This window comes from Limulus polyphemus, unplaced genomic scaffold (assembly GCF_000517525.1).
Source record: "Limulus polyphemus unplaced genomic scaffold, Limulus_polyphemus-2.1.2 Scaffold63, whole genome shotgun sequence".
NCBI lineage: Eukaryota > Metazoa > Arthropoda > Merostomata > Xiphosura > Limulidae > Limulus > Limulus polyphemus.
Window position 1 is genome coordinate 435,620 of NW_013665673.1, and position 17,108 is coordinate 452,727.

Here is a 17,108-nt window from a genome sequence, read left to right on the forward strand (position 1 = left end):
ACAATACTCAGTTCAATTACTCATTACCTTCCCGTCGCTTCGTGGTCCGGTCTTATATATACAAGACTACACTATATCTAGAAGGATCATGAGATTTAAGGAAAAGACGTGAAAGTTCGATGACGTGGCGTGATACTAGTCACGTGACCTCGATGTCGTAACAATATTATACCCGACTTTAAGCCCGTTGTTTAAATGAAGTATTTCTCACAAGATCGGCATCGTCTGACCGTAGTAGGATTGAAATGGTCTGTTTTTATGTTCCAACTTGCCAAGATAGAGATAAAAAGGTAATAATATAATTAATAATAATACTATAATATGTGTACTTATCAACATTATAGTTACTGTTTAATGTGAGCGTTTTAACAATCGATACAAAAGAGGCATGAGACAGCATTTGTAAGATAAAATTCCTTTAAATTTGATACCAATTTTGATACCAAACATAAAAATTATGAAATTGGCAAATATGTATTGAATTTGTATTTAGAAATATGCGTGACTTGTAGTTTCAGATATGTGTTGTGTATAACGAATTTGTTATATATTTATTTTAATGTCAACGTTTGTTTCAGATAAGTTTATATTTGAGGGTGTATCTAGCTTACCGTGTTAGTTACATATGGCAAGATTCCCGCCAATTCTCCAAGATTGTAGAATATTCGTGAACACAAGAATCAACAATATATCCCCTTCCGTAACTGGTATTATCAGAAGTTTCTAGAAAATGTGTCTCGCCTATAAAAATAGCAGGGCAACGCGCCAAAAAACAACAGAGAACAGAGAAGAGACAAGTGTACTAGAAAATTGTTATAACTGTGTAAGCTATAAACTGTGATTTTGCTAACCCTTATCAACTGGAAAATATTTGACCAGGAGCAGTTATAAATTTCGAACGTCAGTGAATTCTCCTCAAACATTAATATCTGTCGAAAAATATTACTGATTTCTCATCAGACATTAGTGGTTTTATGAAAATATTACCTTACTTCGAAGGTCCAACAATTCAGTGCCTGACAAAGCTAGCTAGTCTCCCGACAATTGTACGTACATCTACTTCAAATTAACTAGCTGGATAGCAAGGAGACTCTGAACTAACAAATTTGTTGGCAAATAGAGTAAATTAAATAAAATATCGGCATATTTCTAAAAACTAAATCCAGGGTACAGTTCAACGATTAAAAGTTAAATTATTTAACACGGCTTTGAATTATTTCAAATTCTCAGTACTAATAGTTACTGGTTTTCAGGAAAAAAGTTTGAAATATTTTTTAAAACAAACTTTAAATAGTTGAAAAGATCGGGAAAAATTCCCGAAGAAGCCAGGAATTTTACATATAACTTTGACAATAAATTCCTTTCGCCCAAGCTGCCTATTTCTCTTTGAACGCCATTTGAGTTTTATGTTTTCGGGGTGTGTGGGTAGAATACATATGGAATCTCTTAATGCAATAATGTGTTGCCTATTATAGGAATATAATGCAGCTTTAAAGCACACGTAGTAAATGCAAAACTATGTTTTCAGGTTTTTAATCTTTTGAGGGGGGCGTTTATCCCCCTTCCAATGATTGTCGTCACTGCCTGTCACATCTTAGTTTCTGAGGTGTGTAAGAAAAAAATGATTTTTGTTTTATGTTTGTGTTTTCCCTTTGTAATTCTCTAGTTACTCTCCTGTATCTTGTGCATATAAATAATACTTACCCGCCGCCCCCAGATTTATCTGAGATTACTGCAACATTATAGTTACTAGAAAGTTTAAAACTGTTTTTCAAGTTTGTTTTTTAAGCGCACTACTATACAATGGTTTATCTTTACCGTGCCAATCGCAGGATTCAAGTCCCGATTCTTACCTTTATAAGAGCTGAACAAAACTTATTAAAAATGAATTTTCATTAAGCAAAGCCCTATGTATGCTAACCATATACTTGTAAATATAATCTCAATTTTGAATTTTCCATTTAGCTATTTAAACTTGACTAAATAAATAAGACATATGTTTGACAGTTCTACATATTGATTTTATAATTATTCTTAATATATTGGTATTTGTTTTTAATAATTATGCTTTTTAATGACTCGCACCTTGTACCATGAATAATTTTAATAAAGAGCCTAGTGTTGATATTTATAAATGTCACGTTTGTTATAAATAATATTCAAAAATAAGGAAATAGAAGTGAAATTTCTAAATTAAAACCTCGCGATTGCGATGTTCTTAAAATGTTGAGTGTTTGGGATTGTTTTGTTGTGAAATTTTATTATGCTGAGGTTCGTTTGAGTGACTTTGACATACCTAAGTACCTTAATTTTAACGTGTTTTGTAGCACGTGGGAATGGTATATCATATGTTAAGAATGAAAGTTGAGGAAATAATTAAAACAAAACTGTAATTTCAAAATTTTTCAAGTTCAACTTTTGAAGCTGCAACCGTACAAATTTTGTATGTAAAGTTCAAGTTAAATAGTTATAGATTAGTAATGGTTCTAATTCATGTTAGATGTAAAGTAAAGCCTAAAAGTATAAGGCTAGAAATAGAATTAAAATTAAATCTTAATCATCAACTCATGATCAAGAAATGTAACACGCAGCGCAAGAAACGCCAACAGTAACACTGGAAACCGTTAAACTCGAGTACTACACTAGTCTGTGCAATATAGAAGTACTGCTACTAAAACTATTAGTAAAATTCATTGTAATTTGCGTAAATTACTATATACTAAATTGTAGTACTAAGTCATAGTAATAGTTCAAGGTGATAACTCATTATAGGACATGAAGACCAAAGCATGAAAACCACTAGTTTCGGTTATAAACAAGTGTTCAACTCTTGTTAAGTTGTAAAAGAACATCCATCATTTCTTGTCCCACTCTCCAATTGTAATATTTATCATGACATGAACCTGCTTTGTGGCAACATGTGATCACCTCAAACTTCAGACATAGCACCTACTTTTAAACCTTTTTTAGTTACATAATTCTCCTTAAAAAAGCAGTTTGTAAATATTTTAATGAATAATACTGCTGAAATGCTGTTTCAGATTAAAGGCAAAATTATGGAGCATGGTATTGAATGAAGTTGAAGTTAGTACTTAAAATTGCATCTTGTATTCTTTATAAAAAGCAGAATTAAAAACAGTTTTTCCTGGTCAATATGGTAGTGTGATATTTTGTGCTGGGAATTGTGTATCCCATGACAAGTAAAATCAAAGTACATTTCTTTAGTGTGGATTGATCTTGTGTGTATACTCTATTGAGGTAAAAGGCTCCACAATTAACACTATGTGAATTTGTTGGTTAAAATTCTTTATAATGATATACTGTAAAAACAGGATTAGTAAATTAGTTTAATCTTACGTAGCTTGCTAAATGTTCAGTTGAAACATGCTTCCTTTGTTGAGTTAAAAAACAAACATTCCATTATTATTAAATCTATCAAATTAATTGTTTTCTTTAAATTTTAATGATTTGATGATGTGTTTTAAGCAAATCTTTCCTATCAACTAGATTATATCAATGTTTGGTGCTTTGTATATTGAGTAATTTGCAAATTCTTAATATAACTTTATGTATTGTATAGGATAATAAGCAAATTTTGCTACTGTTATTTTTTAGCTCTATATGTTATCAAAACACCATTTAACTTAAGTTAAGTGAAGTATTATATCTCATTTCTGTCTATTTGTTTCATTGTATATAGTTAATCATATCTGGCATTTTTAATGATGCCTTTTGTTTTTTTATAGATTTTTAAATTTTAATTTTGCCTTTGTTCTGTCAATTATAGTGCATTTATTGTTTATTTGTATCCTTTTTTAAAAATTTCAAATAAGTGATTATTTGTAATTTTTATGTGAAACTTCAGCTATGTTTATAATTCAGCTAATTGTTTAAAATCTTTAAAGACAGAAATTAAAGTGGCTTTATATTTTGTGTTGCATGCCCATCTTTCCACATAAGATTTAATTAATTAGTAGATAGAACACAGAATACACAGTAAAAATATTTTTTAAGCTTAAGCAAGTTTATTCTAAGAATGTGTACAGTATAAACAAGAAAACTAATTTATCAAGTTTGTAGTCTATTAATTTTACTTTTTATTTTTCAGGTAATAATTTTCCATGATCTACATCATGTTTAATTGCATCAGATTTGTTGATACAGCATGTTATGTGCCTGTGTCTGATTTATTTAATCTGAGCTAATAATGTGAAGCAACTATGACTAGTATTGACAAGTGGCTCATTTTAAGTACCCTTACACCAGACATTTTACTAAATGTAAAATTAGCATGTGTGTTTGGAAGCTCAGGAAATGAAGCCATAATTGTAACCAAGGATGGTGATGTGTATGCACTTGGTTCAAACTGCAGTGGATGTCTTGGTCTAGGGGACTCTGAAGGAAACCTTTGGCCAAAGAAAGGTTTATATGTTTAATATTCTCCCAAGTGTATCTAGAATGCACTGTATTTGACAATTTTGAAAATTTTCTTACATTATGTATCATACAATTCATTAAAAAAACAACAGGTGCCTCACCTTTCAAATGGAACTTATTTTGAATAATCATTATAAAAGTGATAAAAACAAAATTAATAACATTTTTCTAAGCAACTAATAAATGAAATTCATAATTATTAAATACAAATTTTGTATGCTAGCAAATTGAACTTCAGCTATTAAATCTTAAATTAATTGTGGTAGTAAATTGAAATTGAATGCATTGTGATATATATGATTTTAATTAGACATTTAAAGATAGACATTTGTGACTTAAATTAAAATTTTTTTCTCTGTTTAATTATTATCATTCTATGCAGATTTGAAATCAGAGGCAGTTGAAATTAGTATTTCTGAAATGCTGTTTTTATATCCCTCTGATTTTGAATTCTCAATGGTCAAATTAAATAGAATTTTAAGCATATCGGTTTATAATGCTTTGTTAGCTTTGGTCATTTAAACTGTAACTTTTAATTTCAGTGTGTTTTCTTAGCATTGATAAATGTTGGTATGTAAAATAAATAAATAAAAATCCAGGCCAGACCTTCCCACCAAAAGAATTTCTAATAACATAGGACTAGCAGACAGATGAACTTTGAACAACATATTACATTCCTCTTAACAAGCTTTAGGGCTCTCTCTTTCTCTCTCTCTCTCACACACACACACATGAAGTTGGACACACACCTTTTACTGTCAATCCTATTCACTTTTGCTGGCATCTGCCACCTCTGTATCTTTCATATTACTTAAGACAAAGAAATGAGGCGCAATCATTGTAATACATGGTGTATTCTACAAAAGACGTGATCAAAAACAGACATTTTTCTACATAGTGAATTCTATAAATAACTTCAGACATTTAATAATGATTATATTTTCTGTAATCATCAATGATTTTGTTTTTCCAGTCATTAAACTAATACATGCAGTCATTAAAGTATATATGGCACCTCATTAAGAACTTATGTGGTAAATGAGAAATAAATGGAAGTGTAATATCTGACAACAGTTCTTCCTTTCATCTTGTAGTGGATTCTTTATGCAAAAGAGGTATAAAAGACCTGGCCTATGGAAGTGGACCTCATGTATTAGCCATTACTGAAAGTGGGGACCTGTATAGCTGGGGGCATAACGGTTACTATCAGCTGGGAAATGGAAACACTAATCAAGGATTGAACCCTGGACTTGTCACTACAAACCTTAGTGGACTTAAAATAGTAGAAATTGCTTGTGGAAGTCATCATTCTGTAGCCCTCACTTCTAATGGTGAGGTGTGTATGTAGAGAAGGTTTTTGAAAATATATTGTAATTCTTAGAAATTATATGTATGTTCTCGTGAAAGAAGTTTGGATGAATGAGAATTCTTTTTGTAACTACATTGTGAGCTTGAGTATACTCCCAAAAATATTGATAATGTAGGCACCCAACTGATGATTTATTATAATCTAATCATTATAGGTTTTAGTTTTGTTGAGTGTTGATATACAGTTTTCTGCATCATTAATACTGGAGTACATTCTTTAATAAATGTATTACATGTATTGTGTAGTTTAATTTATTTTAATTATGAAATATATATATATATAGAAAATCAATACTTAAACAGTCAAGCAAAATAAAATCAAAGGAAGGACAGCGTTAAAAACAGCAAATCCAAACCTGTTAGAAATGACATTTAAATTAACAAGAACAAGCCCAAATAAAAATTAAATTAAAGACACTGCATACTGTAAAAGGATCCCCAGGGTACAGCCTATAATGTGGGATATAAAATGTGCCCAGGGTTTTGGTGGTGACTGTGGAAGTAGGACCCTCTGTTTGCCAGTCTCATATGAAGAAATTCAAAAAAAGTGAAATAAAATCATCAAAATATATTCAATAAATATAAAGAAGTAAAAATTAAGGAAATTTTGCTGAAACTTTCTGATAGGTCATTTAAACAACTTGGCACTATTTTTATGTGGATGAACACCTTATTGCATGTAAAGATTTGTGTAGAGTCTGAAAATTGGTAATTATAGTGGACTTAATGGGTGGTGGTTGGGAGTTAGTTAGATAACTTGGTTGGGATTCTATATTAGTGTAATTTGTCTACTGTGCTACTAATTAGTGCTTTACTACTATAATGGGGGCTGGAATGCCAACCTCAGGAGGTAAGTTTATCTTACTTACCCCCAAGTGTTAGTACCTTATTTTATTTTTATTTTTCCTTTATTTTATTCTTCTTTTACTTTGGAGAGCAGTCACCTTCCTACAACTGTCTGCAGGCAGTTAATCGTGATATAGATGTGGGACATTGTGTGCTTGAGCACCCACATCTTGCTCTCCTAATTCATATTTCTTTTGATGATCTTATTTTTATGAATTTCATCATATGAGACTGGAGAACAGAGGTTAAAACTGATAGACACAATGTATCCCCATTGCAATGGTCCTACTTCCGCTGCCACCTCCAAAATCCAGGGCACATTTTATATCCCACATTATAGCCTGTACCCTGGGGATCCTTTTAATTTATGCAGCATCTTAATTTAATTTTTGTTTGGGCTTGTTTTTGCTCATTTATATAGATATATATATAATTGATTATCTTTCCAACTTCTTTCAAAGATATTGATGTTTAATTGTCTTATGTTGGTACTCTGTTGAGATGTGCAAATAATTGTTTGCAATCTGCATTTTGGATTGTTTCACACACTGATGATAACTTTGGTACAGTGAGAAACATATATTACTAGTCTTATATTATTATTTTTTTATAATTATAATTCTGGAAAGAAACTATATAATGCAAAGTTTTCAATGAAATTGGAAACCCTGCTGATTTAGTCGTAAAGCCAGATAAAGGAAATAAGAGCTTATTTTTTAACAAAGGGGACTATATTTTAAGGTCAAATATATATAGGACAGAAGTGGGAAAGCTGAGAAATATAGATCCAACACTTATATGTACAAGGAAAACAAAATTACATAGGCACTTATTAGCATTGTAGATAGATAAAATTATATCTTTATAAAGCAGTTAGACTGGTTTGTTCCTTTGCTGGAATAAAATTATATCATGGATGTTTCTATAAGGTCTGTTGCTTATAACATTGGAATTCTGCAATCATAAACTAATGAATTGTTTGGATCATTTTCTTCAAGAGTACACACACATAATGAATTTATTGTTAAAGAGAGCTTTTCAAATTCTCTACAGAATTTGGAATTTAATGATAATGTGAACCTAGCTAGTTTTGATAAAGTGTCTTTATGCTAATGTCATTTCAAAAGAACTATTGATTAGTGTTCTGAGTTAGTAACTTAATCTTCACATATAAGTGAAATGTGCTTTATAAGCACGTGTTTTCTAAGTTGGTGCAGTTGAAGTATATATTTTATGTTTAATGAGATAACTCAATATCAAGTTGGTGGAGTTAGTGTAGGATCAAGATTGAAACCTGCTATGACCAGTTTTTGAGTTCTCATGAAAAACAGTATTTATAGAAATATCCTGCAAGCTTTTAACCCAGTATTATAGAAGATACAAAGATGAAACATTTAATGTTTTTCATCACAAAGTAATGTTAACAGATTTTTGAAATATTTGAATAATAAATACCCAAATGTAAGGTTTACAATTGAAAGTGAAAAAATAAATTTTGCCTTTCTTTTAGCAAATTTGTATATAATTTACAAGTCAGTTTTCAAATTGATGGGTTATGTAAATTGATCTTTTCAGTACTTCTGCTCACCATGATAGTTTTGTTCCTAAAGTACTTAAAACGAATTTAGTTAAAATGTGTTTTACTCATGTTTCCAGGATTGAAGCAGTTATGCTAATTTATATGATGAAGTAACTTGCTTTAATTTTTTTAATATAATAAATTTGATAATAACTTTACTGCTGATAGTATCAAGGAAATATTGACTACACTTACCATAAAAAGGGGTGATTAGAGACAAAGTGTACTTCATCTGTTAATTTCAAAGAACTATTGGTTAGATTATCATAGTGTTTCTATCATAATAACTTTAGTGTCTGAGCTCTTATTGAAGCTCAATGTACACAACTTTTGTAGATGATACATTTTGCTTTTTATCGTATCTGATATCTGTGTTATAAGTTTACATCCTTTTCCAAACCTTTGGTTTCTGTTAGATGTTTTTTGTTCATTATGTTAAATATGTAAGATAAGGCATGTTAATTTTGTACAATTTTGTGGACTTTTAAACATATTTTGGTTCATCCTGTACACCCAAGTGTTGGAGAAAACTTGATAAACTAAAATCAAATCCTCGACCTTATGATGCTCTCTTGAGATCCACTTAGGTTACAATATTGAGCTGCAATTGGGCCACCTATTCATCAATTTTATATCTTTTCAATTGATAGCTTGAGAGTTGAGAGTCACAGATGCGTGTTGACATTTATAAAAATGTGTCCCTTATCACCCCTTTTATGTTAAAGTTTGATGTGCCTTAAAATACTTTATGTTACATTAAAAGAAACATTCATAGTACGTTAAAAAGAAGGTAGTTTCTGTCACAGGCAGGGTTAATTCACAAATATAAATTAGATCTGTGTTTAAATCTATTATGAGAAAATTTTTTTATTTTATTTTATGGATGTGATACCTAAGTTTAAAAGATCATTTGTCATTTACAAATTTACACATTGTAGTTATTTGTGAGACTGTGTAGAAACTACCACTAGGTGGCTGCCTATTGTTTAAAAGAATGTGTTTCCAGAAAATCTGAGAGTTTATCCTGTGCTTTTTAACATATTTCAACTATGTGTAATACTGACCTCACCTGAGATAACATTGGGAAAGTTAGTTGAATTAAAGATGAAGAGCAGTTGAGGATCTGTAAGAGTGATAACTGCCTAACTGAAGCTGAGCGGAAACTTACAAAATATGGTGAAACAACTCAAAAGTTTGTTCTTATGTTTTGATATATATTTGTGATTTATGATGAATATTTGTAGGTGTTTACACATAGAGGGGCTGTTTTCTTGGAGTAGACTTAGCTTCAAATGAGCTGTATTTTTATACATTGTTAAACTGAAACTTTATCTATATATGGTAAATAAGAGTACCAGTATAGCTATTGTTTTTTATTGTTTGATTGTGGCTTTTACATGTACGTATCTTATGTGATGTAGTTTTTTATAGATATTTAAAGTAATTTTCCGAAGCAATAATTTTTAATGTTATACCTACTCCATGTTATAAAGTAATAGTGTAGAAATATAGTAAGGTTACATAGAAATAGGTCTTAATAATTCAAAATTTGTTGAAGAGTGAAAATAAAGAAGCTGTTGTTTAAGTATGCAACTCATTATAATAAATCTTAAATAATGTTTTGCAATCTGGAAAAAGAAAGGTAGTAAGAGAGATTGCAGCACTTATAGAGGCATTTCCTTCCTTAGTTGTGTGGGTAAGGTGTATGCGAAAATCCTAGAACAACAGACAAGATACAAGGTTGAACCTTTCTTATGCGAGGCATAGTTTGGTTTTAGGAAAGGCAGAGGTTGCAACAATGCAATATTTTCACCAATACAACTTAATGAGAATGCCATTGAACATCAAGAATTGAATATTGTCTTTATAGATCAAGAAAAAGTATTTGATCGTGTTAACAGAAATAACTTGTGGAATGTACTCGAAGACTATAGGGTGCAAGGTCAGCTCTTGGACAACATAATAGCAATGTATGCAGACAGTTAGAGTGCTGTGAGAACTACAAATGGCCTTACTAATTGGTTCCAAGTATCATCTGGGGTGAGACAAGGTTGTTTTATTCTCTCTTCCATTCATCATTTACATGGACCAGATCACCAAAGAAGTAAATCTAAATCCATAAGCCTTAAACGAATTACCTTTTGATGATGACCAAAGTTTGATATACCCAAGTGAAGAAGAGCCACAAAAACCATGCAAATAGCCTCAACAAAAGCTGACAAGGGTGTTATATGTAAATCAGCATAGGAAAAACAGAAGAAATGCTAGTAAGTAGAACAGTACATCAGTTAAATGTCAATATTAATAATACCAAGTTACAGTAGGTCAATGAATTCAAATACCTTGGAAGTATTTTCAGAGAAGATGGAAGAATATATGGAGAAATTGAAACAAGAATACAAAGAGTGAACTATGTAAACTACCAATTAATACCTCTCCTGAAACACCCAAATATCCCAATGGAAATAAAGTGTAAATTAATAAACACCATTTTGGTACCAACCCTATATTACCAATGTCAAACCTGGACTCTTAATAAAAATCAAGAACAGAAAAATCATCACCTGTGAGATGAAATGCTTACGGAAAGCTGCTAACATGACTAAAAGAGACAAGGTAAGAAATGTACAGGTAAGAGAAATGTTTAGAACAGCTGCAATCAAGAAATACATTAAGGAGCAAATAATTAAGCGGTTTGGCCACATAGTGAAAATGCAACCCAACCAATCAGCGGCAAGAGCATATAATATGAAAATAACAGAATTCAAAGCAAGAGGGTGACCCAGAAAGAGAAGAATCAATGACATGGCTGAGACTCTAAATAAACACAGCCTTATACTGACCCAGGCCTCTCACCTTGCTTTGGAATGGCAACTGTATCTCCCCACAATGCTTAACGGCAGATGCAAAAGGAACAAGTAAAGTAAGTAAAAATATTTTGATTAAACATGCTAGAAAGTAATAAGAATGCAGTTCATCCTGTTGAATAACTTTTGCATCAATGAAATGTGATTATAATGTGCTTGAAGGTTTAGATACTATTTCTTCTTTTAGGTTTATGCTTGGGGACAAAACAGTTATGGCCAAGTAGGATCAGGTTCAACAACAAATCAACCTACACCTCGGAAAGTAGCAGCTGGAATTGGTATGTTGGACCATTACAGTGAAATAAAATCTTGGGTTTGAATGCATATAATTTATTGAAGCATTTTAGCAGTAGGGTCAAATTTTGATTGTTTTTTTAATCATGAACATGAACTTTTATAAACGCATTGAGTTGTATATTTATTACATTAAGTAGCATTGTGGTTAAGTTCTATTTATCTGCTTATCTATCTGCTATAAGTGTATTTCTTTCCATTTCTTTCTTAAATGCTCGGTCATATTTAATGTTTATTTTCTTTTAAGTTTAGTGTCATCGTATTTAGAGCTTGAACATCTGTCTGGTATCAGTGAGAGTCTACGTAAATGCATTCATATAATTTTTGGAAGAGTATTAATGTAACTTGAACACACCATAAACAGAAATTTCAGTATACAAAGTATGAGAAAAAATAGATGTAAAAAATATAAACAAAAATATAGAATTATATGTTTATGAATTTCTCTCTTTCTACACCACATAAAGCCTTTTTGCAGAGATGCAGAAACATCTTGCATGCAGGCACAGTATATGCTGGAGACTTTAGCCAATAGAAAAAGATTTTCTTAAAAAACTAAACTTTATTTCAACAATAATAGGTAGGCAAACAACGTTTCATAACATACTACATGTTTTGACAGAACATTGGTCTTTCTTCTTCGGGTATGATCAGTACTAAGCAATCCAAGGCTTATACATTGCAACAAAGACAATAGGGATTAAGTGTGATAGAAATGGTGTCAGCAGGTGACAGGATATAGGTAGAGGTTAAGTCTGGCCAAGTGTATGAATGGGAATACACTTTGCCAAATATGGCTGATGTTGCTAGAGCTGTTATCACGGTTTAATGAGAGGTCATTTGCTTTGATGATTACTATAGCTTCTAAACAATCTCTTTCTTTTTTAGTTTCGGGTTGGTGTACTAGAGGAATTTTGTGCCAAAGTATTTTTGGCCTGTTTTATATTGATGATATGTTAAAGTAGATAATTGGAAATCACCTCTGCGCACGTGACCTTCGTGTTATTTGCATCATATTTCTAAATGACGTGATGTTTGTCCTTTGTATTTCATTCCATATTTTGGGTTATGTAATAAGATGATAATTTTATATGATAGTTCGAATACAGTTTTTACAAAAATGCTCAAATTATTTAAAAGTCTAGTAATTTTGTCAGCAATTTCTGGCACAAAAGGGAATGAAATAAACTTCTTGTTTTGTGTTGTTGATAGGTGAAAGACTAGAGTTAACGGAAAATTTTTCACTGTTTTGAAGTTTGATACAAGCCCTATCTATGATATTGGGGTTAAAACCTCTAGATAGTGCTATGTTTTTTAGGTAGTTCAATTCAATAAGTAAGTCTTCTTTGTGGGTGCAAAGTGTTAAAGCACAATTTACGTGGTGAAGTAGAAGGATATTTGACAGAATGGGGTTTCTTGTACGTACTGGGTGTAACTTTGATATTCCGAAATGGTACTACCTCCTCTCCCCAATAGCTGTCTTGTTCTTCATTTGCTCTCTAGGCAATGGTAAATTTTTTGAACAGCACACCAGTCTTTTATACGCCTATATTTTTTGCATTATTGCAGCAACATGTGCTGATCATGTGACCACCCTTCACCAATCCCATTGCACTCTCTACACTAGTGCAGCTCCCTCAACCATTGCAGCACAATTCTCACTTTTTCAATTGGCACTACGGTGTTTAGATGTGTGTTTTCAGTTGTTCTTCAAGCAAATTCTGCTACGTTCTTTTGTGTTTTCTTGCTAGCTTTCAATTTAAGTTGGAATTACTCATTCATTTAGTAGTTCCTTTACTATTGTTTGCTCTTTTTTTTTTTGGAAAGTCCTTGTGGACTTATGAATTCAAATTTTCATGTGGCAGATGAAGAAGTTCCCTTCAATATGGACAATGCTCATGTCACTAGCCCCCAGCACATTGAGTTGCTGATGTTGGCTGAGGAAATTCAGGCATTAATTCTGCAGGAGTTGGATGCTTTAGCTGCTTCTTCTGCTCGTTCTCCTTTCCTCCATGAACATGCTTCTGAGGAAGTTTTTTTGTCACGGTGAGCACAATTTCGATGCTGTTTTTCTGGCTCCGGCTTGTTTCTGTCAGTCACATAATGCTGACAGTTAAGAGAGTCTGCCAACCACGCTTTTCTTATAACTTATTGATCAAGTATGTCAAATTTTACATGTCTTCCCTTTAGCTCTTGATTCTTCTTTGCTGGGAAAAGATTCTTGTTCTGATTATTATTATTTTCCTCTCTCTCCTAACATTCTTGTTCCTGCTCAATGTTTTGCTAATCAAGTACAGTCGGGAGTGGGTATGCTTCATCCTCCTTGGCTTTTGGTCCAACTCTCTTTTGCTTACCAGAGTGCCTCGATTCCCTATTTGGATTCTCAACATTTAGATCCTCACCTTCCCTTGTGGGGTTCTAATCCTGTTGCTTGGTTCATTTTAATATAGGTCCCAGTTTACTAGGATTCATCTTACTTGGACCTACATTTTACGTGTTCTTTCCTCTTTACAGTTGTTGTCTGAAGCTCTCCACCAGTTTCCTGATCAGTTCTTGGCTGATCTCAGGATCCTCCTTGGTCTGATATGGCCCAGTTGTCAGCTTTGGCATTAGCCCTCACCACATGGATCTTGTGTTGTTGAGATTTCCTCTGGCAGGATGCAATTCTTGCAGATGTGTTCTCCCCTTTCTTCATTGAGATAACTTTGTCAGGCCCTGTTTCTGCGTGAACAGTCTTTGGAGTTCAGGGTCAATGTGAAGAGATTGCATTCTTCCTTGTCCTCCATTGCTTCTCGTTTGTCTTGCCCTACTGATTTTGCTCCAACTTTGCCAGTTTGAGTGCCCCTTGCACCTTCCTCTTTATCCTACCCTTTACCCTACTCCCGACATTCTCTTTCTTAAGCCCATTCTTCCTGTTCCTCTTGGCCTCACCATTATTGGTGACGGGATGTCTTTCCACAGGCAAGTGGGGGCCAGGTTACAACTCTTTTCTGCCATCTGAAAACCGTTCACGATGGATCCATAGATGTTACGGGATCTGTCAGAAAGTCTATGCATTCAATTCCGGTCCCATCCTCTCCTCTTCTCTTTCCCGGTTTCATTTCCTCCTCCTCTGGATTGTGTATTGTCCAGTCGTCTAGCAGAGTAGTCAGCTCTCGATCTTCTTCACAAGGGTGCTGTAGAACGTGTGTTACATGACAGATAATTACTTTTATATCCCCATTGCTCAGGAGTCACGTCATTATCTTTGAATCGTCCATGGTGAGGATGTGTTCCAGTTAAGTGCACTACCGTTTTGTCTTGTCTCGGCTCCTTATGTGTTCAGTCGTGTTGTCTGTGCTTTTGCATGTAATCTTCATTGTTGGGTCTTTGGACTCATCATACATGGATGACTGGCTCCTGCTCACCTCTTCCCGAGCCAGATCTGCCGATCACATCCACTTACTTCTCTGGGAGTCTGCTCAAGTGGGTTTTCTAATCAAGGTGAAGTCCTTTCTTACTCCCACAAAATACCTCATTCATTTGGGGGTCCTCTTCAATTCCCATCTTGGTTGGGCCCAGCCTTCTCCACTTTGGCTCAGGGATATGTAACGAGCAGTCACTCTTGCTCTGTCTTCACCTACTCTTACTGCTTGAGAAGTTCTCTCTCTTTTGCGGATGTGGGCCTCCCTGGAAGCTCTCCTTCCATTGGGTCAAACACACATGCGTTCCCTTCAGTGGATGCTTCTTGAACAGTGGAACTTCTCCAACGATCCCTTGGATCATCTTATTACTCTTTCCCCAGGGATCATGACTTACCTTGTTTGGTGGCTCAACAGGACTCTTACCACAGTGGGGATTCCTCATCCTCGTCCCAACTCTCATTTGTTCACAGATGCTTCTTTGGTTGGTTTGGGGGCTTCCCTTGACTCTTGGGAGATTTTGGGTCACTGTTCCATTGAGGAATCTACTTACCATATTAATAACTTGGAGCTTTTGGTGGTTTGTTGGGCTCTCAATCATTTCTTTCCATTCTTATGAGAGTGGGAGGTTATGGTTCATTCCGACAATTCAACTGTCATCAGATATATCTCCAACCAAAGGGGTTGTCAAGTCCAGGTCCCTATGTTTTTTCACACTTGACCTCTTATACTGGGCCCACAGCTACAACATCACTCACTTGGCTTGTCATGTTCTGGGTGTTATGAATTTTGTTGCAGACAATCTTTTCTGCCCCAACCAAGTTCCTCCTATGGAGTGGTCCCTTCATTCTGGGTTTTTTTGGTGGGTGTGTTCTAGCCTTAGTATATTTCATATTGATGCATTTGCAACCTATTGGAATGCCAAACTTCCTTCCTTTTGGTCTCCTGTTTCATACCTCTCAGCTCTGTGGTTAGATGCATTCAGTCAGGATTGGAGGGACCTTCATCTCTTTGCTTACCCTCTGATCAGACTCCTCTCCAAGATTGTTTCTCTCTTACAGACCACACCTTGCCATGTGTTGCTGGTTGCTCCATATTGGCCTGCTCAGTTGTGGTTTCCTCTACATTGGTCCTTACTGGAGCAGCAACCCCTTCTCTTACTTCCATCCAGGTCTCTACTCCGGCAGCCTTGATTGGACGCATTTCATCCATATGTCACCAAACTCAGTCTTCATGCATGGCTCTTGTCCAGTCCATTGTCTCCTCTCAGGGACTCACTACCCATGTAGCTTCTTTGCTTACTCATTCCATTTGTCCTTCCTCATTGTCAGTGTATCAGTGTCGTTCAGCAGTGGTCCAATCGCCGGGGGTTCTGAACTTCAGTTTCTCACTTGTCCAGGTTCCTTACCTGGTTATTTGATGAAGATTTGTCTGTCTACTGTTTCTAGTTATCATGCTGCTGTGTCCCTCACTTTTTGCTTCTCCTGTTTTCATAGATCCTTCTCCTGCCCTGTTATTTCTTTTCTTTTCTGTTCATCTGCCCTGTCCTTTTAGGCTTCCGAATTGGGAGCTCAATGTCATTCTTCATGCCCTTGCTCGTTCTCCTTTCAAACCTATTGCTACTTGTTCTTTGTGCCATCTTTCCCTTAGTGATTGTCGATGATCTGATATTTATGCTATTAATGTTTCCGTACCCTTTACCATGCTTCTTATGTTTTCTTTTATATTGATCATTCCCGCCTTTCCAAGACATCTGCTGCTCTTAAAAATTGTTTTGCCTTCTCTCCTATTTCTCTGCCTTCCATTTCCAATTATACTCCCATTCCATTCCCAATCCTCTTCTTTGTCCTGTCTATTCCATTCGTTGTTATATGTCTTGAACTGAATCCTTTCGTGGTTCTCATTCTTACCTTTTATGCACTGGAATCTCTCTGTTTCCCTTGATATTTTTCCTGTTTCTCTTACTTGCTGGATTTGGTAACTCATCCATATAGCTTATTTTGACTTGTTGATGGAAGAATGTTGGCTATTTAATGTGTCATCACACCAGATATGTCATATTACTGTGTATTTAGCTGCTTGATCCACTGTTGTTTAGAGGAGATTATACAAGCAGTAATGTGGACAACTCCCCATATGTTTGTTTCACATTATTTGCATGATTTGCGGTATTCTTCTCAGTCGGGTATTGTCTTACACCTGTGGTGATTCTCCCCACCTCTGTTTGGCTTTAACTCTCAGCCCAGGCTTGGTCCCTAGGACCGAACTTCATAACCATTTTGTGGTTGTTACAGTTTCTATGCTATAACTTTTAAA

General features: G+C 34.2%; 1 protein-coding gene across 6 annotated transcripts in view; it reads left to right on the forward strand.

Annotated features, from left to right (window-relative positions):
• The first annotated feature begins 1,590 nt into the window (after positions 1 to 1,590).
• The window catches only part of LOC106464810 (RCC1 and BTB domain-containing protein 1-like), a 67,497-nt gene continuing 51,979 nt past the window's right edge, over positions 1,591 to 17,108 (forward strand). For 2 of the 6 annotated variants that reach the window (XR_002611930.1, XM_022393091.1), the window contains exons 1-4: positions 2,144 to 2,271; positions 4,109 to 4,422; positions 5,532 to 5,773; positions 11,285 to 11,375. Coding sequence is in view for 5 of the 6 variants with exons in the window: in XM_022393091.1 (XP_022248799.1) it covers positions 4,221 to 4,422; positions 5,532 to 5,773; positions 11,285 to 11,375 (535 nt within the window). In the remaining variant the exon portion in view is untranslated. Of the gene's footprint in view, positions 1,607 to 2,143; positions 2,272 to 2,338; positions 2,444 to 2,490; positions 3,085 to 3,144; positions 3,259 to 4,108; positions 4,423 to 5,531; positions 5,774 to 11,284; positions 11,376 to 17,108 lie in introns of those variants that run through there. The other 4 variants (XM_022393116.1, XM_022393099.1, XM_022393111.1 and 1 more) reach the window with 4 other exon arrangements.